The sequence below is a fragment of the Jaculus jaculus genome, chromosome 1, assembly GCF_020740685.1.
Source record: "Jaculus jaculus isolate mJacJac1 chromosome 1, mJacJac1.mat.Y.cur, whole genome shotgun sequence".
Lineage (NCBI taxonomy): Eukaryota > Metazoa > Chordata > Mammalia > Rodentia > Dipodidae > Jaculus > Jaculus jaculus.
Genome location: NC_059102.1, coordinates 58,531,907 through 58,556,563, shown reverse-complemented (window position 1 = coordinate 58,556,563; position 24,657 = coordinate 58,531,907). Strand labels below are relative to the sequence as shown.

Genomic DNA, 24,657 nt, shown 5'->3' with positions numbered 1-24,657 from the left:
CGCATGTGCGTGAGCAAGCTCTCATAAAAATGGGGGCAGTCTATTGGGCTTGCCTCAAAAAAAGAAAAAAAACTAATTATAACCAGTGTGGTGGCACATGCCTTTAATCCCAGCACTCAGGAGGCTAAGGTAGGGGGATCACTGTGAGCTCAAGACCAGCCTAAGCTCGAGTAAGTTGACCCTGCTTTCAAAAAAAAGAGAGAAGAACAACAACCTAATTCTGTATATGGGATATCCTTTAAGGTAATCACTGCCCAAGACTCTTTAAAAAAAAAAAAGGTCAATTACACAATTACATATATATAGAACTCTTCTAAATTAAAAGAGATATAAAAGCCAAGTGCGAAGGCACCAGCCTCTTGCCCCTGCATACAAACTCCAGATGCATGCTCCACTTTGTTCATCTGTCTTTACTTGGGTACTAGGGGATTGAACCCAGGCTGGCAGGCTTACAAAGAAACACCTTTAACTACCCCACCAAGCCATCTCTCCAGGCAAGTTCCCTAAGTTCTCTCCCTCCCCCTCTCTCTCTCTCTCTCTACACACACACACACACACACACACACTTTAAGGTCATCTTCAGCTATCTAGGAAGTTGGAGGCCAACCTGAACCACATGAGACTATCCCCCCCAAAAAGAAAAAAAGGCAAAAATAATAGCAAAAAAAAAAATCCTCTCGAGCTAGGGCGATCACTCAGTGGTTAAAGGATTTGATTGAAAAGCCTACTGGCACAGGTACAACTCCCCATGCCCACATAAATGTAAAGCCAGTGGCCCCAAAGTGGCAGATATATCTGGAATTTGAGCCCAGTAGCAAGAGACTATGGTGAGCCCATTTTCTTTCTCTTTGTCTATCTTTCCTTTCCCTCCTTGCAAAATCAGTATTTGTTTTATTTTATTTTATTTGAGAGAGGGAATGAGGCAAAGAGAAGGAGAGAGAATGGGCATGCCAAGGGCTCTAGCCACTGCAAACAAATTCCAGACTGCCACCTTGTGATTACACGGGTCCCGGGGAATCAAACCTGAGTCATTTGGCTTTGCAGGCCAGCACCTTAACAGCTAAGCCACCTCTCTAGCCCGTAAATATATATTTTTTAATTCTCTCATAAGGGCTGGAGTGATGGCTTAGCAGTTAAGGCACTGGCTTGCAAAGCATAATGACCCAGGTTCGATTTCCCAGTCCCCACATAAGCCAGATACATAGGTGGCACACACATCTGAAGTTCGTTTGCAGTGGCTAGAGACCCTGGCATGCTCATTCTCTTTGTGTGTGTGTGTGTGTGTGTGTGTGTGTGCACACATGCGTGCGCACATGCACCTCTTTCTCTCTCTTAAATAAATTAAAAAAAAAAAAGTCAAGTGCAATGTACAAATCATTACTAGCCCCTTAGTCCAAGGGAGGTGAGATACATTATAATATTTTCAGTGACTTCAAAATGAACTGTATTATAACATATGAGAACCCATTATTTTACTAACTTCCTTAAGTGTGATAATGTCACTATGGTGACATAGAAGGATGCTCTTATCCTTGAGAGACTCTGCCTGCTCAAATATGCATAGCTAATGGTGACTTCAGACAACTTGCTTTCGCTGGTTGGAAAAATAAATTAAGGTAAAGGTAGATAGAAATGAAAAAAAGGAGGAGGAAGAGGGAAAAAAGCAACTGGGGTAGATGTTAATAAATGGCAAACCTAGGTGAAAGTCACGTGGGTGTTTGCTGCAAAATTAACACTTTTTGAATATCCAATTGAGGACATAGCCAGGCTTAGCACATTTAAGAGGAGATCCCATTGACAACGAGGCTGCCCACAGGGAGGCAGCACACACAGCCTAGCTTCACCTGCAACACATCAGTTTTGGCTTTGAAAGACATGTGGCTTGTGATGAAAAGAGATGAATGAGCCAGCCAAAGCAATTACTACAGCACTGAAACGAAAAACAAGCATGCCCTGGGGGGTTATGTACTCTGAAATACTTTTTAAAAAATTAATAGCTAAGGATGCATATTTCTCAATATTTTAACTGCTCTTCAGACTATTCTGAATCTACTTATTAAACCTATACCCATACACATTTTTTTTTATTTGTAAGCAGAGAGAGACAGCGAGAAGAGAGACAGCGTGAGTGCGCCAGGACCTCTAGCCAAACTCCATGCACCACTTTGTGCATCTGGCTTTATGTGGGTGTGGGCGAATCAGGCCTGGGGGTCCTTTGCAGGCAAGCACCTTAACTGCTGATCCATCTCTCCAGCCCCCAAACATAGATTTTATGGATGAATTGTAGTGACTTTAGAAAGCTGCCACAACATAGCAGGTTTGAAAAGAGGCATTCAAGTTTTTAATTCCACTCCTTTATTTTGCATCACGTGTATGTTCGTGTACACACACGTTTGTGTTTTGGGGCACATGTGTGCAGGTACACATGTAAGCATGAGGGTGGAGGACAAAGGTTGACATCAGTTGCTGTCTACCTATTTATTGAGACAGGGTCTCTCACTTGAACCCAGAACTCATCAATTCAATGGGTTAACTAGCCAGTGTGCCCTGGAGATGCCCTGTCTCTGCCTCCCAAGAGCTGGGGTTTACAGGCAGGCCACCACAGTGTGCAGGTACACATGTAAGCATGAGGGTGGAGGACAAAGGTTGACATCAGTTGCTGTCTACCTATTTATTGAGACAGGGTCTCTCACTTGAACCCAGAACTCACCAATTCAATGGGTTAACTAGCCAGTGTGCCCTGGAGATCCCCTGTCTCTGCCTCCCAAGAGCTGGGGTTTACAGGCAGGCCACCACACCAAGTCAGCATTTACACGGGGGCTGAAATCAAACTCTGGTCCTCACAGTTGCTTGGCAAGAGCTTTTACCAACTGAACCATCTCCCCAGCCTGATAAATTCAATTAAGAAAACCTTTTATTGGGCTGGAGAAACGGCTTAGTGATTAAGGCATTTGCCTGCAAAGCCAAAGGACTCAGGTTTGATTCCCCAGGACCCACGTTAGCCAGATGCACAAGGGGTGCATGCGTCTGGACTTCGTTTGCAGTAGCTGGAGGCCCTGGTGCACCCATTCTCTGTCTCTTTCTCTCCCTCTTTCTCTGTCAAATAAATAATAAAATATTTTTAAAAATCTTTTATTTATGTGGGGTGGGTGTGTACGGGAGTGTGTAGTATGGGTGTGTCAGGGTCCCTTGCCACTGCAAATGAAGCTTAACATGGAGGTGCACGGTAGCTATGTGCCTGCAATCCCAGCCATAGAGAAGCAGAAATAGGAAGGACACTAAGGGCTTTCTAGAGAGCTAGTCTAGCCAAGTCATGAGTCCCAGCTTTAGCAAGAGACCTTATCTCAAAAAAAAAAAAAAAAAAGGTGAAAGGGCAGGTAAGGAAGATACCCAATGTCACCCTTTGGACTGCACATGCACACACGGTTACACATGGATGGACACACGCAAAGTAGTGAGGTGCACCCCCACACACCTTCTTAGAAAGCAGAGTATCAAAGAATAAAGGTAAGAGTTCTATGGATGACAGCACAGCGCTGCTCAGGCGGCTCACAGCCCAGGGCAGTGGATGAGACAGTGCAACTAATTAGCTTTTCTTACACAGCAACACTTCTGTTCTTTTATAAACTGTACTCTTAGCACAATGTATGCAAATAGGCTTACTGCTATGTTTGGCAACATTTTTTAAATGAAGATTAAAAAGTCAAGTAGCTAGCTTCCGGGATCCTGACAAGCAAAGCCATCTGACACTGAGCTGCAACGGTGGCCAAGGGAATGGGAGGTAGTTTTTTCTTAATCAAATGTAGCTACTGCTCCTGCCCACTGCTGTTTTTCTTAAAAGATTCATTCTTATGTAACCTTAGTCAGAAAGCTAAGTTACTAGGTGATTCAGGAAAATGCTGCAAAAGTTTTCTTTTAAAAAGTAGGATCAGGGCTGGAGAGATGGCTTAGCAGTTAAGCGCTTGCCTGTGAAGCCTAAGGACCCCGGTTCGAGGCTCGGTTCCCCAGGTCCCACGTTAGCCAGATGCACAAGGGGGCGCACGCATCTGGAGTTCGTTTGCAGAGGCTGGAAGCCCTGGCGTGCCCATTCTCTCTCTCTCCCTGTATCTGTCTTTCTCTCTGTGTCTGTCACTTTCAAAATAAAAAATAAAAAGTAGGATCAAAGGGCATGGTGGTGCATGCCTTTAATCCCAGCACACGGGAGGCAGAGGTAGGAGGATCGTCATGAGTTTGAGCCCAGCCTGAGACTACATGGTGAATTCCAGGTCAGCCTGGGCCAGAGTGAGACCCTATCTCGAAAAACCAAAAGTAAGATCAGGGCTGAAGAGATGACTTAGCAGTAAAGGCACTTGCCTGCAATGCCAAAGGACCCAGCTTCAATTCCCCAGGATCCACATAAAGCCAGATACACATGGTAGTGCATGTGTCTAGACTTGGTTTGCAGTGGTTAGAGGCCTTGACATGCCCATTCTCTCTTGCTCTGTCTCTCAAAATAGGTAAATAAAATATGAATAAATAAATAAGTAGTAAAAAGTAGGATCGGGCTGAGGAGAGAGCTCAGTAGTTAAAGACACTTGCTTGCAAGTCTGCCAACCTAAGTTCTATGGTCCTCACTGACCATATAAAGTCAGATGCAAAGTGGCACATGAGTCTGTAACCCTAATATACCTAATGTAACTGGAGGTAGAGCCAAGAAACTCTGTCTCAAAAGATGGTGGAAGGTTAACAGGGTGTGGTGGTGCACGTCTTTAATCCCAGCACTTGAGAGGCAGAGGTAGGAAGATCGCTGTGAGTTCAAGGCCACCCTGAGACTACATAGTGAATTCCAGGTCAGCCTGAGCTAGAGTGAGAACCTATCTCAGAAAACAAACAACAACAACAACAAAAAAAAAAAGGTGAAGAAAAGGAGAACCACCCAGAGATTGTTCTGTGCCTTCCACATCAGTGTCATGACATGGATGCATCCATACACACACATCATACGCATATACAAACACACACACAAATAAATAAGAAAAAGAAAAAGGGGGCTGGAGAGATGGCTTAGCGGTTAAGCGCTTGCCCGTGAAGCCTAAGGACCCCTGTTCGAGGCTCGGTTCCCCAGGTCCCACGTTAGCCAGATGCACAAGGGGGCGCATGCGTCTGGAGTTCGTTTGCAGAGGCTGGAAGCCCTGGCGCGCCCATTCTCTCTCTCTCTCCCTCTGTCTTTCTCTCTGTGTCTGTCGCTCTCAAATAAATAAATAAATAAAATTTAAAAAAAAAGAAAAAGAAAAAGGGAAAACATTTTAAGCAGAATCAGGCTAGAGATGCAGTTCTTTGGCAAAGCACTTGCCTGGCATGCATAACGCCTCGGGTTCAATCCTCATCACCTCAAAGAGCTGTTTAATGATATCCACATTAAGAGAAAAAAATGGCTAAAAAAGTGATTATCAGGAAAGGAACACAGCCCTTTATTTCTATAATTTACTAACGCCAAACATGGCCTGGAGAGTCTCAGGACAATGTCTTAAACTATGGGTTACAACTGACTAGTGAGTCTTGAATTGACTTACTGAATTGCAACCAGCACTTTAAATTTTTAATGTAATGGAAACTCTCAGAGTACATCACACTGAATAAGTAATGTTTCATGAAACTTCTGTTCAAGTTTTTGATTTTTAGGTGCTATGACTATCTACAAAATGAGATTCTTCCTGTGGCAGGAGGACAGAAAAAAAAAAAAAAAGTGAAGAGAAAGGGGAAAGACAGAAAGAAAAGCAGTACTGTAGTAACTCGAGATCCTAAAGGAACTATCCTGCCTGATTATCATTATCAAAACTCTACAGTCCACCTTTCAACCTGGAGGCATGTGTAGAGGTTAATGAAGGACCTACTCCTAACAAGTAGGTACAAAAGTCCCACGAAATCTCTGTACCTCAGAAGATGCTCAGTGATGGGGCAATCTCAACTTGCGTCTTTTTTTCTGGGTCTCCAGGAATCCCATTACTGACCTTCTCACATTGACCTTCAGTTACCTGAGTGGGCATCTTCTCACGTAACCCAACTCTCCATGAGAATCTAAGTGAACAAACGCTCTCATCCTGAAAGACTACTTAAGATGCAAAACTCAAACTCAAGTGCAAGGACTCTCCACTTTGTATTCCTAGGGGCCCTTTACCTTTTTCTCCTTAGATAAAGGACATTAAAGAACAAATGAGGCAAAACACAGGTTACAAGGAATTCTCAAAGTAAGACAAGATCTTATGGTAGAAGTTTCTCAACATTAGTCTCAAAAGCCCTGTTCCCTCATCTACTGATTTCAAACCAGCTTTTCTGAAGGAAGTTTGACCTCAAGCCAAGGGCACTTCGCTCTCCCAACCTGTGTTTCTGAGTTTTTGTCCACGAACTACAAGTGCTGACACCATCTAGATGTGGCACAGAGCCTCAGTGGATCCTGGAGGAGACAGGCTGCATACAAGGCTCCAGGAAAGCAAGGTGGGCTAAGCTGATTGGGTCAGAGCCTACCTCTTCCGCATACATACCTCAAATCTCTATTACGTTATTCCTAACCTGTAACACAGGACAGAAGCCTCACAGTGAAGACACACAGAAGTCTTGGGAGGATGCAGTTAAGTGAATATTTGCTCATTCATAGTCCCTGGCCTAGTACAGAACTCGATGAAGGGCTAGAAAAATGGCTTAGCGGTTAAGGCACTTATCTGTGAAGCCTGAAGACTCAGGTTCAATTCCCCAGTGCTCATGTATGCCAGATGCACAAGATGGCACATGTGTCTGGAGTTCATTTGCAGTGACTAGAGACCCTGGTATGCCCATTCTCTCTCTCAAAAATAATAAAATAAAATAAAATAAACACCAACTTGCCCCTGCAAACTTGCTGCAGAAGCAGGCCCCTTGCTCACCTTCCTGACTGAATGGCCCCTGGGTCCCAATTCCCGGGTCCCCTGCTCCAGAGGGTACATGCGTGGAAAGGTAGCGAGACCCAAGGAGATAAACTACCCCTAGCGCTTCAGCCAAGCCACAGCTGAAACCACAGGGGAAGTGGGGAGATGAGCAAGAGTGCTGCTTCCATGGTGAGCCTAATAGTCAGCACCTGGGTGAAGGAGACAGAGCCTGAGGATACTCAACACCTACCAAAGCAGAGATCTGGAGGCTCTTAAGAGCTCATCCTTGAAATAGACTTAAAACTCACCCACCACAGCTCAGGGAATTTTGCAGAAGAGGGGGACAGAAAGATTGTAAGAGCCACAAGTTGAAACATCATGACCAGAGACATTGCCTCCCCCCCAAAACTGGCTGCTGCTCCCACAAGGTATAACCCACAACCCCATGGGGAATACCAACAACTCCACCAAGGCATGGAATGGGGGGGGGGCAGGGAATGGGGGGAAAGTGGGTACCAACACATGATATATCCATACAAAATATGTTAATAAATTTCAAAAATAAGAACTCAACGAAAATGAGTTGGAGTCTGGTCTTCTACTCTGGTTTCTCCAACTAGAGAAGTACCAGTTTCACCAGCAGAGCCTGTGAACACAGAGACTTCGGGGGCCCACTGTGCTTAACCCCACCAGCAGAGCAAGGGCCCTAGACACTGCACTGATCAAGTGAGAGCTACTCAGAACCTGGTTTTGCCATTGACACACTTGGTTCAGGTGACTGTACCTTCTGGGCCCCCGTTTTGATCACATAACAAAGACAGGAATTAAAAAAAAAAAAAAAAAAGAGCCCATGGGTGCTAGGCTTTCAGATCAATGTTCAACACTGTCAGGTGCTGGCTAGCTATGGTTGGCAGAAGAGAATGTACCTGTTCTCCCTCGTCACAAGAGCCTACCTTCATTTGCTTTGCTTTTGGTCAGAAGGACCCCGATGGGTCTTTCCAGGTCAGGCTGAGTTCGGTAGGATCGCTCGTAGTCATGCTCGTAGACCTGGTGATGGGAACCTCTGTAGTCCCGGTCAGTGCTGCGGCCCCGGCTGTGGTCCCGGGGCACTGTGAAGTCGTGGTCCAGGCCGCGCTCCAGGCTGCGGCCCCGGCTGCGTTCTCGCGCTCGGGAATGCCCGTAGTCATCATGGTCCAGGCCCCGCTCCAGGCTGCGGCCCCGGCTACGTTCTCGCGCTCGGGGATGCCCGTAGTCATCGCGGTCCAGGTCCCGCTCCAGGCTGCGGCCCCGGCTACGTTCTCGCGCTCGGGGATGCCCGTAGTCATCGTGGTCCAGGTCCCGCTCCAGGCTGCGGCCCCGGCTGCGCTCCCGGCCCTGCTCACGGCTACGCGCACGACGGCCCCTCTCCGGACTGTCCTCCCAGCTGCGGCTGAGCGCGTCGTGGCTGCTGTGCCGGCTCCTCTCGCTGTACCCACTGCGGAAACTTCTGCCATCAAACTCATCCACTGCCTCAAAAGGCCCGCCATCGTGACTGAGAGGAGGACTACCTTGCAGTGGGGCTACCTGGACCTTCCGGGGCCTCTTGACCACCTGTCCAAACACAGATGCAGGGCAGTCGCAATCATAGGGAACCAAGTAGGCAATGACCCTGGTTCCAGCTTCAGTAAAGCCCACCCTCTTCATCCACAGTTGGAGGCAACACCCCCCCCCCCCCACACACACACCCCTCTAAGTCCCTTAAGCTAACAATTGCATTCCTGCCAACGCACACTAAGCCCCAGGTTCCTATTTGGAACCAGAGAAAATAAAAAACCTCACAGGGTTAAAATAAAGCAAGAAGATGACTGTTAAGCTCTGAATACAGTGTTCTGTTACGTTCCATTTCGTTGTTTCTTTTTAATACCTCTAAAAGCTGCTTCTCTTCAAGTATGAACAGCCTCAGAGGCCTTAATCAGGACATAAAAGATGAAAATCGAGAGAGGTATTTTACATATAATTGCTAAAACTCTCCCAAAAGTTAAAGGGGAGAGGGAGTGTCCAGGGAAAGATGTGCCTTTCTAAGTTAAAAACGATAGAAGAGACAATCAAATTCGGTGAATAAAATCTTGGATCTAGCCGGTCACGGTAGCTCAAGTCCATAAACCCAAGGACTGGGAGGCTGGGGCAGGAGGACTGTCATGAGTTTGAGGCCTGCCTGGACTACAGAGAAGTTCCAGCCTTAAAAGAAAACAAAAAAGCCGGGCATGGTGGCACGCGCCTTTAATCCTAGCACTTGGGAAGCAGAGGGAGAGGTATCACCATGAGTTCGAGGCCACTCTGACACTACAGAGAGAATTCCAGGCAAGCAACTTGGCTCCTAGAAGAACATAAATCACAGCACAAGTTGAGACAAGGCCTGGATATTTAATGAGACAGCTGTATTTTCTTAACTATAACAAGATGCTCTCATTCTTAGATGCACACCGCAGTGAGAAATCTACAGTTAGCAGGATGAGAAAAGGGACAAAGATAGCGACAACACATCTTCACATCACCTATAACATTACCCAAAGAAGTTAGCCAGCCCTCCTAGGTTATGTAATTCTGTCAAGTGCTCAGAAGCAACTGGTAGTCTTCTTCTGGGCATACAAACAAGGGCTCTCAGGCATGCTGAAAGCAAACCCAGGACTTACAATGGCAGCGATCTTCCCGCTTTTCCTAAGCTGCTGAACTGCAAACGAATGGAGCACATCCTCCATGGGGGTGCCGTTAACCATGACCACTCTGTCATTCTCTCTGGAAACAAGAAATGAACACAGGTCGTGGGAAATGCCCACCTAGCTACCATGAACTGTTTAGAAAGAAAAGAAGCAAGAGATACATGATTGTTAATGGGCTACGGGTCTGACAGCTCCAACTTGGGTATAAGCTCTTCTGGAAAAAACAAAACAAAAAAAAAACCTGGAAGCCACACATTTTGAGTGCTTACTGGGAACCACCTGTGGGTAAAAGGCCTGTCCTTCCCAGACCACAGGGTCACTCTGGGAGGCACTCAGTAGCTGCTGGTATGGTCAAGACACAGAACTTTCTGCGTTAGTCCTATGAGGCAAGATGCACAGTGGGCTGCAGAAAGACGACAAACACTCCCCTAAAACAGGTATAGGTCCCTCTGCATTTGCTTGGAGGGGTGGTCAAATGCTTCCTCAAATTCTTTTATTTGTTTGTTTTTGAGGAAAGCCCTACAGACTGGCCTCTTTTTTTATGTGAGGAGCAACAGTGAGAGCAAGAGACAGAGACAGAGAGAGAATTGGCATGCCAGGGCCTCTAGGCACTGAAATTGAACTCCAAACACATGTATCATCTTTTGTGAATGTAAAACCTTATGCACTTGCATCACTTTGTGTGTCTGGCTTACAGGGGACCTGGAGAGTCAAACATGGGTCCTTAGGCTTCGCGGGCAAGTGCCTTAACCGCTAAGCCATTTCTCCAGCCCATGTTTTGTTTTTTAAAAAGGGGTATCATGTAGCACTGGCTAACCATCTCCCCAAGCCCCAGGAATGCATTTTTAAAACTAGCATTATCGCCGGGCGTGGTGGCACACGCCTTTAATCCCAGCACTCGGGAGGCAGAGGTAGGAAGATCATCATGAGTTGGAGGCCACGTGAGACTACATAGTGAGTTCCAGGTCAGAAGCCTGGCACTTAGAAAACTAGTTATCCTTTTATGAATTTTCCCATTATTAAATTCTACAGGGGGGAGGAGGCTGGTGTGTGTGTGTGTGTGTGTGTGTGTGTGTGTGTGTGTGTGTATGTGGTTTGTGTTGCTAGATACTCAGGACTTTGAGGATGACAAGCACAAGCTTTACCATGCCATCTTCATTAAACTCAAGTAATAGAAATTAAAACAAAGTTTGGTAAACACTGGGGAATATATAAGCTGTATTAATGGCTAATTTTGATTGTGAGCTTGACAGGATTGAGATGTACTTAGGACATTAGTAAGCATACTTCTGGGTATGTCTGTGAGGATGACTGTGGAGAGAGTTAGCCAACGTGGGAAGACTATCCTAAATGTGAACAGAACTGTCTTATATGCTCAAAGTCCTGATGAAATAAGAGAGACAAAGTAGAGTCTCCCTTTCTCTCCCTCCCCCCTCCCCACATCATGCATGCCTTCCTGGTTGCCACAACACGAACTATTCTGTATTATCACACCACACCCTTCCACCCATGAGGGACTGCAACCTCTGAAACTGTAGCCAAAATAAGGAGTTTCACCCCATAAGTTATTTTCTAAAATATGTTGTCACTGTGACAAAAAAAAAAAGGCTAATATCAATTACATGTTAAGAAATGGTTTCTAGCTGGGCATGGCAGCACAACCTTTAATCCTAGCACTGGGGAGGGTGAGGTAGCAGAATCACTGTGAGTTCAAGGCCAGCCTGAGACTACGATCAGGTCAGCCTGGGCTAGGAAAGATAATTACCTTCCTTATCCTACAGTTAGGGGATCGTTAACAGGGGTATGTTAGTTGTGGCCTCAAATGCCATTGGAAGACCTTTCAAGTGTAACACAAGAGCACTTTTAAAAACTGTCATGTGGGGGGTGGGGGATGTGGTGTGGGGGGATGTGGTATGGTATGTGCTGTGAGGAAGCGTGGGGTGTGTGGGTATGTGATGTGGTGCTTGTGGTGTGTAGGTATGGTGTGGTGGGTATGGATGGTGGGTGTGTAATGTGTGTGTGATATGCATGTGTGGTATGTGTGGGCGGTGGGTGTGTAGTGTGTGTGTGTGTGTGTGTGTGTGTGTGTGTGTGTGTGTGTGTGTGGTGCAAGCACATGTGGGTGCCCTTCTGGCATCCCATGCAGCCAGAGCTGAACATCTGATGTCTGGCTCCAGCACTCTTTTGCTTGCTCTTGTCTGAGCCAGCCTCTCACTGAAACTGAGCTTGCTGTTTATGAGCCCAGGCAATTCCCAGGTCTCTGCTCCCCTCTGCAAGAGTGGGTTTCCAGGCACCCAGCTGTTGAGGTGTTTAGATTAGGTGGGATCTGGAAATTCAAACTCAGGCAGTTTCGGGACCCCTGAGCCCTTGTGACTGCATGGGAAGCTTACTTAATCGCTGAGCCATCTCCCCAGCCCAGCACTTTATTTCGACGACGACAATCAAAGCACCCTGTCTAGCATTAACTAGTGTGGCTGGTGGGGGCCGAGGGAGAGGAGGGCAGGCACTCACTGAAGCAGGCCATCTGCGGGTCCTCCTGGAAGCACATCAGAAATGACGATGGACGTTTCTCCATTTTCAAAGTGAGGGTTGTCTCTACCTCCAGACACTGCAATTCCAAATCCTCTTTTGGAATCCTGTTCATTGGAGTTACGAGAAAAAGGAAAAATCCTTTCGTAAGTGGCTTTCAGGATTTATTACAGGCACTCAATAAAAGGAAGGTCAAATCAATAACCAGAGACAGTTCAGGAAGAGATGGGCTTACAGAAACAAATGAAAAACACAAGTGAGCGTCACTGTAGTCAGCTGACAGGCTTATGAGGGGAAATTCCTTATCTAAAAGGAACAGCCTTGTGGAAGCCAGAAAAGACTGACACTGTCTCTGGCACTGCCACGAGAAGCTGGCAGACTGTCTTCTGTCCAAATGAATGTGCTGCTCAAAATACCAATTGAATCTGTCTGCAGTACCATGTTGCCTGAGCTGGGACAACTTCAATAAAAGCTGATTCCATGCAAAAAAAAAATGTACTGCTAAAGCATGTTGTTAGCCAGACTTTTGAGGTGGGGGCAGGAAAATCAGGAGTTCAAGGCCAGCTTGAGCTACACGAGGTCCTAGCTCAAGAATATAAATAACAAATTTTTTAAAAGTAAAATTTATCTTTAACTTCAAGTTAGATGAGCTAATAATTTCACTTCAGTTTAAGGCAAAAAGAATTATGTGGGTGCTAGAGTTTAAAGTGAAATACAAAACTAGTGTTGAGATGTTCCAAGAGCCAAGTATTAAACACTTTTCCTCATGCATACAAGATGTGGAATAAAGATTTATCATCCAGCCTGGAGAGATGGCTCAGCAGTTAAAGGCACTTAACCGCAAGGCCTGACGGCCTGGGTTCAATTCCCCAGTACCAATAAAAAGCCAAATGTACAAAATGGTGCACACATCTGGAGTTTGTTTACAGTAGCCACAGGCCCTGGTGCATACATTCGTTCTCGTTCTTTCTCTGTGTATGTCTCTCTCCTTTGCAATCAGGTAAATTAATTCATTATTGGTACAGAGATTCATACCAGCGAACCCAGGTAACACGTAATCCTAATTCATTTCAGCATTGAAAAAACTAACCTATTTTATCCTTATGATATAATCACATGCAACAGAATAATATTAAACCAAAATGGATGATGTAGGGCTGATGTAATGGTTCAGTGGCTAAGGTGCTTGCCAGCAAAGCCTAAAGATCCAGGTTCAAATTCCAAGTACCCACATAAAGCCAGATGCACAAGGTAGCACGTGCATCTGGAGTTTTGTTAGCAGTAGGTAGAGCCCCTGATGCACCCATTCTCTTTCTTTCTCTCTCAAATAAAAAAATAAAACATTTTTAAAAAATTGATGGTGTAGAAATATACTCAGAAAATAAAAATAATATTTGTGTGTGTGTCCACAGGTGAGTGCCTGTATATCGGAGTCAGAGGACAACCTTTTACCTTGTTTCATGGCAGGGTCTTTTGTTGTTTGCTATTACATATGCCAGGCTAGCCAGCTCCCGAGCTTCCAGAGATTCTCCCACCTCTGCCTCCCATCTCGCCATAGGCACGCTGGGATTGCAGATGTGCACTACTGCACCCAGCTTTATGTAGATTCCAGAACTCTGAACTCAGGTGATCACACTTGCATTGCAAGCATTTTTATCCCCATGAAGCCATCTCCCCAGCCCCCAAAGAGAGTATTTGTCCAAGAAGAAGTGCATCAGGGCCTCTAGCTACTACAAACAAACTCCAGATGCATGTGCCACCTTGTGCATCTGAGACCTAATACACAGATTGATTATACACAGTTATAAACTTCTATACCAAACCCCCAAAGTCCCTTACTTTTGCCACATAAAACTGAGGCCCACAACTCAAGGAATATATGACATGCTTGTGGCAAGGGCACAGAGAGAAGTCATAAAGAGGATTAGAGGTGAAAAACACAACCTAAATGGACAAAAATCCTCAACTGAAGAGCTGATGCCTGACCCATACATCTGGACACCTGAGTATTGACCCAGTCATGAGGCTCTAAGGGCAAGGAAAACGTGAGGAACTGAGGGTTCTTCTAGAAGGTGCAGAGACTAGTTGGATTCTGAGAGGGAGACCCCTGCTGGGCTGGGGGAGGCACAGTGATGCTGACAGGAGGGAAGCTGGTGAGATAGACTGCAGGCACAGCTTAGTGGTAGCAGGCTTGCCTAGAAAGTGAGCTCGTGTGAGGCCGAGGGTTCCAGACACAGAGTGAATACACGCACAACTAGGGGCTGATTTCTGCATGCACTTCTGATTCTTTGTTATGCTTGAGAGTGGAGCTAACACCTGGACTCCATTATGAGAATTTTTTTAAAAATGGAGCTACCATGTATCTATTAAGCATCAACTGCCTGCCTGCCTCCCTGGACTGGAAGCCACATGTTTCCTCATTTAATCGAAAAGGTAAAGTCTGTGAAATGATCTTTTAAAATAAAGTAAAATACATCTATATGTTGTGCTTCTGGTTAATCCCAAGGGAAGATGACAGAAACTTTATAGTTTGATAAACTCAAACCCTTTTAAAAACATATTCAGAATGGTACCTTGATTCTTAAATCAATCTTTTCAAGACTAGTTCGAATTTAAAACTTACTTGAAAGAATTAGAATGTATTGTATTTAAAACTATAGAAGAGGTGTAGGGAAAGGTATAGCTCAGTGGACTGGACCTAGGGCCTCTTGTGTGTTTAGCTTGTACGAGGCCATGGAACTAATGTCCAGGGAAGAGAGGAAAGGTTATGTAAGTTGGTGACACTACTTCAACACTGTCAAACAGTCCAGGTCATTTTCACTTCTTACATTCTCTCTTTCTTTCATAAACTGTTTTGTCTGGAGAGAAGATAATGTACTAAACAATCCTTAAAATGTTCAATAAAACCAATCTTTAACCAAAAAACTTAACAATATGCAAAACTTTGCCAATAAATTAATTATTGCCAGCTAATTCCAAAAATGCATTAAATACCTTAGACAAAGCTGTAGGAAAACCAGGTAGGTGCTTTGGAATCAAGAACAGGACAGGGGCTGGGGAGATAGCTTAGTGGTTAAGGCACATGCCTGTGAAGCCTAAGGACCCTGGTTCGATCCTCCAGGTCCCATGTAAGCCAGATGCACATGGTGGCGCATGTGTCTGGAGTTTGTTTGCAATGGCTAGAGGTCCTTGTGCACCCATTCTCACACCCCCACCTCATCTCAAATAAATAATTTTTTTTAAAAACACGACAGTAGGTAGGATACATGAAATGTGCAGGACTCACCTTCTGTAGAGTCACAGTGTATTGTTCCCATACCAGCTCCTCCATACCTGGGGCCTGTTTGAAAACAAGCAAAACCACCTTGATTAGAACCCAGAAATAATGCTACAGTTCACAATGTCTCAATATGAAGTCTAGCTCGTACTTAGTTTTGAGTCAATGTTGAATTTACTAAAAGTAGAAAGACACACAGAACCCAATGAGTCCAAGCGTTTCCAAGGAGAGTCTCCCAGCTCATTTCTGTGAGATGCTGGTCTTAACAATACTAAAAAATCTGGGGCTGGAGAGATGGCTCAGTGGTCAAAGGTACTAACACAAGTGACGCATGCATCTGGGCTTCTGTAGCAGCAAGAGGCCCTGGCGCGTGTGCACACACACACAGCATTCTTTCTCACTCTCTCTCTCTCTTGCAAATAAATAAAAATATTTTTTAAATCTTAGAATTAAAGCACCGGCTACAACAGCATGTAAATTAAGAGAATGTAGTGATGACAAAACTGTACTATATGTTGTATTTAGGAGCAATATAAAGCCACTGGTTAATTTTGAACTTCATTAAATGTACATCTTAAATTTTCTAGGGTAACCACCATAGAAAAATTAAAGCAAATAACTTCCAAGGTATCAGAGAAGAAAAAAAAAACTCAAAAAATAAACAAAAAACAGCAGAGAGTGACAAAAAAAGGGAAATGTAGAAAAAGCCTGGCAAATACAAAAACTATGACTGCAAAAACATAGAACAGTGACAAGTAAACACAATAAATATATAAAAACAGGTTGTCAGGCTAGATTAAAAACAAGATGCAGCTACGTTTTCAACAGAGAATGTTTACCTAAAACACAAAGACAGAGCCTACAGAACTTATATTAGATTAAAATTCAAGAAAGAAATGCATTCTACATGTAGAACAATTCTTTTAATCCAATTGGCTAATCATATACTGATGCTAGTAGGAGAGGTGGTCAGGAATTGAAAAATACCCAGATAATGTGAAGGTGGGGTTTTCTGTTGTTTTTTTTGTTCCTTCCCCAGTTCCTCAAACTCTTTAACCTTGGGAAAAAGAAGCTGAGAACAAAAGACAATGATATCAACTGATAAACTTGTGGCTAACTCATGCCCTCTGCTAGCAGAGGGTTAGCAAAAGCCAATTTTGCTGGCACAGAAGAAAGGCCAAAAGAGCCTACTGTTGAGTGACTTTAGCTGAATACTCAGGCGGAGAGGCATTTGTGGCCCTTGAGCCCCCTCCCCCAGCACACTCGCTTCTGGGGCATTCCAGAGGCTGATGCCATCTGGCTCCAAGAGATCAGGATTTTCAAAGATTAAAAAATACAATTCAAATCACCACTGAAGTTTAAAAAAAAAAAAAAAAAACTTGGAGGAGGGGTAGGCAAGGATCTCTGTCTCAGTGAGTGTGGCGGGATGCGGGTGGTTGGCACCGTGGGAACATGGGCAGCATGATGAGGCTGAGGATGGCACAACATGATGGAACACGAAAACATTCCAAAAGCATGCCAATTGAAAATAAAATATGTCAAACTCCCCCAATATTTAAATCCGTTCATATGACGACTGTATTTTTCTTTCTTCTTTTGACCTGCTGGAGATTAAAGCCAGGGCTTTGTGCATGGTAGACAATTGGCCACACCCTCAGGCCTTTTTATTTCTTTCAGCTTTTAAATGACAGTATCCCCCATAAATATGAATGATCTAAAAATATCTTTTTAAATGACAGAAGATTTCCAAGTGAGATTTTTTTAAAGGTTTTATTTATTTATTTATTTTTAGACCGAGAGAACAAGAGACACACAGAGGGAGAAAGAATTGGTGTGCCAGGGCCTCAGTCAGTGCAACCAAACTCCAGACGCCTGTGCCACCTAGTGGGCATGTGTGACCTTGAGCTTGCCTCGTCTTTGTGGGTTACATGGGATCTGGAGTCAAACATGGGTCCTCACACTTCGCAGGCAAGCACCTTAACCACTAAGTCATCTCTCTAGCCCCGAACGGAGTTTAAAAAAAAAAAAAAAACAACTTTATTTTTATTTATTTACTTGAAAGAGAGAAAGAGGCAGAGTGTGGGAGAGAGATAGAGGATGGGCATGCCAGGGCCTACAGCCACTACAAACAAACTCCAGACTCATGCACCCCCTTGTGCATCTGGCTTATGTGGGTCCTGGGGAAACGAACTGAGGTCCTTTGGCTTTGCAGACAAATGCCTTAATCACTAAGCCATCTCTCCAGCCCACAAGGGAGTTTTTTGTTTTTGGTTTTTTAGTTTTTTGAGATAGGGTCTCACTCTAGCTCAGGCTGACCTGGAATTCACTACGTAGTCTCAGGGTGGCCTCGAACTCTCGGTGATCCTCCTACCTCTGCCTCCCGAGTGCTGGGATTAAAGGTGTGCGCCACCACGCCTGGCCCCAAGAGAGATGTTTATGCCTCACTGATTTGTGTCCCACTGTCTCCAGGGTCTCACACAGAGGGCAGGTGGTCAGTTTTTCCTTTCCAATAGACTAAGACATGGATACACTAGCTACTCAGCCTTCAATGACTCTAACTAAGGCACCAGTTCCTATGTCTCCTAAGGTTTCTCATAGGACATGTCTATGAAATACAGCGGCTCTCTGGTTGTTTTGCCGTTCGTGTTTGGAGGTGCGGAGCCCCAGACACCCCCCCCCCCCCCCCGGCTTCTGCTCCTTAAACAGCGCACCCGAGGCTGAGGAGGGCAGCACCTTCTCCTAGCGCTGCCACGTTCCGGGTGCCCGCTGCAGTCTCCACAGCATCTGCCAACAGGAACAGTGTATTTTCCCAAATTTATATATAATTTTGTATTTAATATTTTTCTTGGGGCTGGAGATGGCTTAATGGTAAAGGTACTTGCCTGAGAAGCCTAAAGACCCAGATTCAGTTCCCCAGGGCCTACTTACACCAAATACACATGGTGGCACATGCACCTGAAGTCTGTCCTCAGGGGTTCGAGGCCCTGGTATATCCATTCTATTGGCACCCCCTCCCCCGTGTCTCTGTCTCTTTCTCTAGTAAGTAAAAATAAATATTTTTTAAAGTTTTGTTAAAGGGAAATGAAAGCAGAAACCCAACTGAACTCTTGTAATAACTGGGACCTGACTGCCCCTTTCCAGAGACACACCCGAAGTCCTTGTTACCTCCAGTTTCAGATGTGGCCTTAGCAGAACAAACCCAGGGCTACTTGCAAATGAGCGCGTGGCACGTGTGCTTTCCCATGATCCCCTTCTCAATGCCTCCCTGTACTTTTAAGGCTGGCAATTTTTAACAGACAAAACACCCTTTAGTTGTAATTCAAAACACAGTTGTCAACTATGCTTATAATAGTTACAGCCCTACACATTTAGAGAAATCATCATACAGGCAGACTTCTCTTATTTATTTTTAAAGCATCTAGGGAAAAAAAGGCCAAATCCACAACAATCACCTCACCTCTGGACCTGGGCTACGGGCTGAGGGCAGCACAGGTGTCTGGAAGGGAAAGCTTGGCCAAAACTGAAAACCATTATTTAACTCCCACTAATCCTCAGCACGACGACGGTGTTCAGTGAAGACACAATGTCTGCAGAGGAAAGACTGGAAGAACCAACACCAAAACACACAAGAACTCCCAAGGAGCTGTGGTGCTACAAGGGCATCATCAGTGAATGAAATATTGCCTGCCTTTGTGGAATTTACCAGCTGCCCACAAAGCAAGCCTAAGTGTCCTTCCTCATCTATACAGAACCTCTTCAGAAACGCAGACCACTCCCGACAATCACACTTCTCCCTCAGAATACCAGTTCTGGGTTCATTCCCGGGAACAGGCCACCAGGTACAGCAGCTTAGCTGAGAGCTGAGCTCCTGCCTTCCACACTGCCCATGGGCTCTGGTCCCACAGCACCTGTGCTCAGCTGGTGACTGCCTGGCACGGAGGACCAGGGCACGAGCACATGGGTATCTGCGCAATAGCGCCGTGACTGCTCTCTCGCGTGGGGGTCATTATCTCTGAAGATGTGCACAGTGTTCTCAGTGTCCACAGCAGCAATGGCCCCACCACCTGGAAACAACCCAAACATCTATCAAGGACAGAACGGACAAGCGCTCACTGACAAAAAGCAAAGGAATGAAGTATAAAAAATTCGGGATGAAGTGGCCTGGGAAGGAGGCAGAGGATTACAAAAGACCTTGTGCTTTGCCTTGGTGAGGCTTTATGGGAGTGTGTGATGGGCTTATCTAAGTTTTATAATTCATGCCTTAGTGTTTTATAGATACCCACTGTTTAATAAGTTAAAAATAGGAAGGCAGGCAAGGGAACATCAAGGAGTGGTTTTTGGCCAAGGACCTAATGTCTAACACAACACCTGATTCTGATGTTTTTAGTGCAGCTTCAATTTTGCAAAGTGACAGAGAAGAAAACAGTAACTTCTCCTGGGGAGAAGGCAAGTGGAGAATGGTTCTGGTTTTGTGCGAGATGCAAGGGCGCAGAGAGAGGGAAGGGCAGAGGGTACAGGCAGAAATGAACGTCAGTCGAGGGGAGCCACCAGGGGCAGAAGACCCCATGGCTCTATTCCAACCTCAGGGTCAAGATTTCATCCACAAGGGCTGGAGAGATGGCTTAGTGGTTAAGCGCTTGCCTGTGAAGCCTAAGGACCCCGGTTCGAGGCTTGATTCCCCAGGACCCAGGTTAGCCAGATGCACAAGGGGGCACATGTGTCTGGAGTTTGTTTGCAGTGGCTGGAGGCCCTGGCGCGCCCATTCTCTCTATTGGCCTCATTCTCTCTCTCTGTCCCTCTCAAATAAATAAATAAAACAGAAAAAAATTTTTTAAAAAAAGATTTCATCCACAAGGTGGATCTTTGATGTGCTTCCTCTGTTTCTCTAATCATTTTACCTTCCACATAAGTAGAACCATTTCCTTGATACAAATCATTACAAGACATCATACAAGGTTACAACGGAATTAATTTGTCTGTTATAAATTTTTTAAATTTCTGTGTTTAGAGTAAGATAGTAAACAAAATAAAAAAAATGGGATTGAAGGGATTGAAGCAGGTATTTAATCTGTTTTTTGAATCCACTTTTGATAAAGCTTGTTTCCTATGGAACACGCCTTGACAGAGCAGATGGAAGTCCTATATGTGTTACATAAGAAGGAAACATTTTACAACCAACCACAAAGTGTCCAAAGTGCCCCTTAAGAGGCAATGTTAGGTTCTATAGAAGCCACTAGAAAACAACTCCACCAGTAAATGCACAGCTTACAGTACTATATGTGGAACTAATGCGTAAAAGTCTCTCCTACAATATGTAAGTGTACACATAGAAAGCCCGATGTCTAAAAAAAACGGAAGAAAAGAAAAACTTTTATCCCCAAACAAGAAATCCTCTAGCACAAACACAAAAGCGCCTATTATTTAATAAAACATGCTACGAAATTCCCAACACATGGAAATCAGCAGTCTGACCCACAAATCCAGTGAACGGCTTTCCACTCCACTTAGGAAGAAGACACAGGTTTACAAACCCACCACCGCTGCCAGCTCATTCTGCATTCTCACAATTTGTCCCTGAAAGCTTCCAGGGCACAAATAAATCCGAGGATAAAGAAGTCACTGTGCCAGTGTGCGACGGGTGTGCTCCCCTCCCGCCCCACAAAGAAAGCATGGGGAAAAAAGGGGAGAGCTTAAGAGGGACTCACATGGCCTTTCAATCTCCCCAACTTTTTAACAGCCTGGAGCCACATTCTCTGGAGAGCCTCCACAGCCTTCATGCCTCCGCCGAGGCCGAGAGAGGGCGGGCAGCTGCTACCTCCCCGGCTGCTCACCCATTTCCAGCACTCCACGTGGTTATGTAAGGCGGACACAATGGTGGCCCACATTCCCAGCAAATCCTGTTGTCATCTTGCACAGTGACACATCCATACAGGAGGGGATGCCAAGCTCTCTGAAAAGCACTACTTGTGAAGCCAAAAGCAAGCAGTCTGGGTCCAGCCCTTTAACAGTTCTCTTTTCCTTCCCTCTCCCCCACGAGGCATGAAATCATTTGGCATTCAGATAGAACTTACTAAGTTCCATCAGCTTTCCATATCTACATGTGAAGTGAAAAAAAAAATAATTGTTTTTAATATCTTGGCACTGGGGAAGCTGGGAGGGAGCAAGAGGGATTAAGAGATCAAGGCCAGCTATACAGTGAGACCCTGTTTCAAGAGAAACAAAACACAAATGTGTCGATACTAAACATTATTTTTATTATTATTTGTGCATTATTCCCTAAATAATACAGTATAACTACTTAGATAGCACTTACATCAGATTAGGTACGTTAAAAGTAATGTAGAAGCCAGGCATGGTGGTGCACACCTTTAATCCCAGAACTCAGGAGGCAGAGGTAGGAGGATCACCATGAGTTCGAGGCCACCCTGAGACATAGTGAATTCCAGGTCAGCCTGGGCTAGAGTGAGACCCTACCTCGAAAAACCAAAAAAAAAAAAAAAAAAAAAAGTAAAAAAGTAACATACAGATAATCTGAATATTATGATAGGATATATATATAGGTTACAATGCAAATAGTACTCCATTTCATGTAAGGGACTTGAGCCTCTGCAGATTCTGGCATCCATGGGATGACACTAAAAGGGGTTTTTTCAGACAGCAATGCTATGGACAGGACCAGAGATGCTATAGAAACACCTCCCCCCCCCCACACACACACACACAAAGTATAAACCTGCTGGAAATCAAATGGTAGGGTATCAGGTAAACTGAATTGCTAATGCTACATAAAATCAAAAGGCACAACAAAAAAAATGATTCACATTCTTGGAGAGAACTAAGGGAAGATAAGATGTGGGCAGCTGGTACAGGTCGGAGCTGATTCAGGGACAAAGCGCTTGCTCAGCTAAGTTCTCTCCTCTTCTGAGCTTTCCATAAATTCAGCAGATAAAAGAATAACAAAAAAGCCCTATCACCCATTCTTTTTGCATGACGTGGGGGGGGGGGTGCGGTTTACAAAGTCTAGGACTCTGAGCATTTGGGAAGGTGACTATATGCGATGCCTGATCTTGTGAGCTAAGGTTAGGATTTCAGAAGCAGTCCTGGGGCGTCCGCAGGGCATTCTTGTTGTCACAGTGTGTGTCGTGTGTCAACCATTATGCAGTTTGCACACAAATATCTGTACCATTTAGTTTGTTTAGGATTCTAATTTACTCATATAAATTTGGGCCACAATGGGATCAGTACACAGATGCCACTTGAAGTAGAGACAAGTTTTCAAGTCCCAACGTCTGGGATGCAATTCCTGTCTGTTCCTTAGGGTGGGTGTGCTAAAAAGTGATAGAGGCGGGTGGGGGGGGGGATAGAGATGAAGCCATCTCCACCTCAGAGCAACCACGTCAGCTGGAAGTGAGGCAGACCTTATTCAGGAGCAGTTGGAATGGGCGCCAGTCTCTATTCTCAATAGAGTTCCTCCTAAGTGTGGTACCACTATTGCACAGAAGAGGACGAGGGGTGTAAGCAGGCTACATGCAGACCTCCAGACAGCGCAGGCAGACCCCAGGGACAGGGAAGCCTGAGAGGCAGACAACTAGGGGAGCATTTTGGCTAGCTCACCCCTTTAATGGGAGTTCCTACAACAGCTACCACTGCCCTGAGAGGAAAACAGACACTGCTTTCCCACAAGTCCACGCATGTCCTGACCGAACGAATGTCTCTAGATTCTGCTACAGTGACTCTGAAATGTCACAACTTGTGGGCTGGAGAGATGGCTTAGCGGTTAAGCACTTGCCTGTGAAGCCTAGGGACCCCAGTTCGAGGCCTGATTCTCCAGGACCCACTTTAGCCAGATGCACAAGGGGGCACACGTGTCTGGAGTTCCTTTGCAGTGGACAGAGGCCCTGGTGTTCCCATTCTGTCTCCCTATCTGCCACTCTCTCTCTGTCCGTCACTTTCAAATAAATAAAAATAAACAAAAAAATTTTTAAAAAAATGTCACAACTTGTGGCAATACTGACTTACAAAAAAAAATTGAGTGAGGCAGAGAGAGAAAGAGGCAGATAAAGAGAGAAAACGGGCACGCCAGGGCCTCTAGACGCTGCAAACAAACTCCTTGTGCATTTGACTTGTGTGTCCTGGGGAATCGAACCTGGGTCCTTTGGATTTGTAGAAAAGTGCCCTAACTGTTAAGCCATCTTTCCAGCACCAATGCTGACTTTAAAAAATATATTATTATTTATTTATTTAAGAGATAGAGAAAGGAGGCTGGAGGGACGGCTTCATGGTTAAGGCATTTGCTTGCAAAGCCAAAGGACCTAGGTTCAATTCCCCAGGTCCCACGTTAGCCAGATGCACAAGGGAGCGCATGTGTCTGAAGTTTGTTTGCAGTGGCCGGAGGCCCTGGCACGCCCATTCTCTCCACCCCCCCTTCTCTGTCAGATAAATAAATAAAATATTAAAAAGAGCTAAGAGGCATGGGGGGGTGCAGGAGGAGGTGGAGAATATGGGTGCGCCGGGGTTTCTAACCACTGCAAATGAACTCCAGGTGCATGCGCCACCTTGTGCACCTGGTTTTAAGTGTGTATTGGAGAATCAAACTCGGGGGTCATTTGACCTTACAGGTAAGTCCTTAACTGCTGGGCCATCTCTCTAACCAATACTGACTTTTTAAAAATGTGCTAAGAGGGCTGGAGAGATGGCTCAGCAGTTAAGGCACTTGCCTGTGAAACCTAAAGGCCCAGATTCATTCCCCTAGTACCCACATAAAGCCAGATGACCAAGGTGGCACATGCACATGGAGTTCATGTGTAGTGGCTAGAGACCCTGGTGTGCCCATCTATATCTGCCATCTTCTCTCTCACTTACTCTCTCTGTAAATAAACGAACTATTTTTTAAAAGTAGTTTCCTGGTTTTTAAAAAGTCAAATTTATTTTTATTTTAAAAATCATAATACAAAGTATATTATCTGTGTCTAAGTATTCTGTAGCTGCTAGGGTTTCATTATATATGTCCCCAAACTTCACATGTTGGGACCAAAACCCCAAACTGGCACTATTAAGGCCTTTAGGAGGTGACTAAGCCAAGAGGGCTCCAGGGAACCAGGCAGGCCTGGTAGTCAGTGACTCTCGATGAGGACACGGCGTCCCTTCCACATCCTCTTCCATGTGAGGACACAGAACAAGTCACCATTCCAGAAGCAGAGAGCCTGGCAGGTGACGAACCTCCTGACACCTTCATCTTGACTACCAGCCTCCAAAACCGAATGAACTCGTT

General features: G+C 45.1%; 1 protein-coding gene across 5 annotated transcripts in view; it reads right to left on the bottom strand.

Moving 5' to 3' along the window:
- The window catches only part of Tjp2 (tight junction protein 2), a 154,222-nt gene that overhangs the window by 36,498 nt on the left and 93,067 nt on the right, over nucleotides 1–24,657 (bottom strand). For 3 of the 5 annotated variants that reach the window (XM_045154290.1, XM_045154299.1, XM_004653146.2), the window contains 4 exons: nucleotides 15,396–15,449; nucleotides 12,092–12,216; nucleotides 9,554–9,656; nucleotides 7,835–8,471 (listed from right to left, as the gene is read on the bottom strand). In XM_045154290.1, the coding sequence (XP_045010225.1) occupies nucleotides 7,835–8,471; nucleotides 9,554–9,656; nucleotides 12,092–12,216; nucleotides 15,396–15,440 (910 nt within the window). In that variant the 5' untranslated portion in view covers nucleotides 15,441–15,449. Of the gene's footprint in view, nucleotides 1–7,834; nucleotides 8,472–9,553; nucleotides 9,657–12,091; nucleotides 12,217–15,395; nucleotides 15,450–21,091; nucleotides 21,197–24,657 lie in introns of those variants that run through there. The other 2 variants (XM_045154272.1, XM_045154282.1) reach the window with 1 other exon arrangement.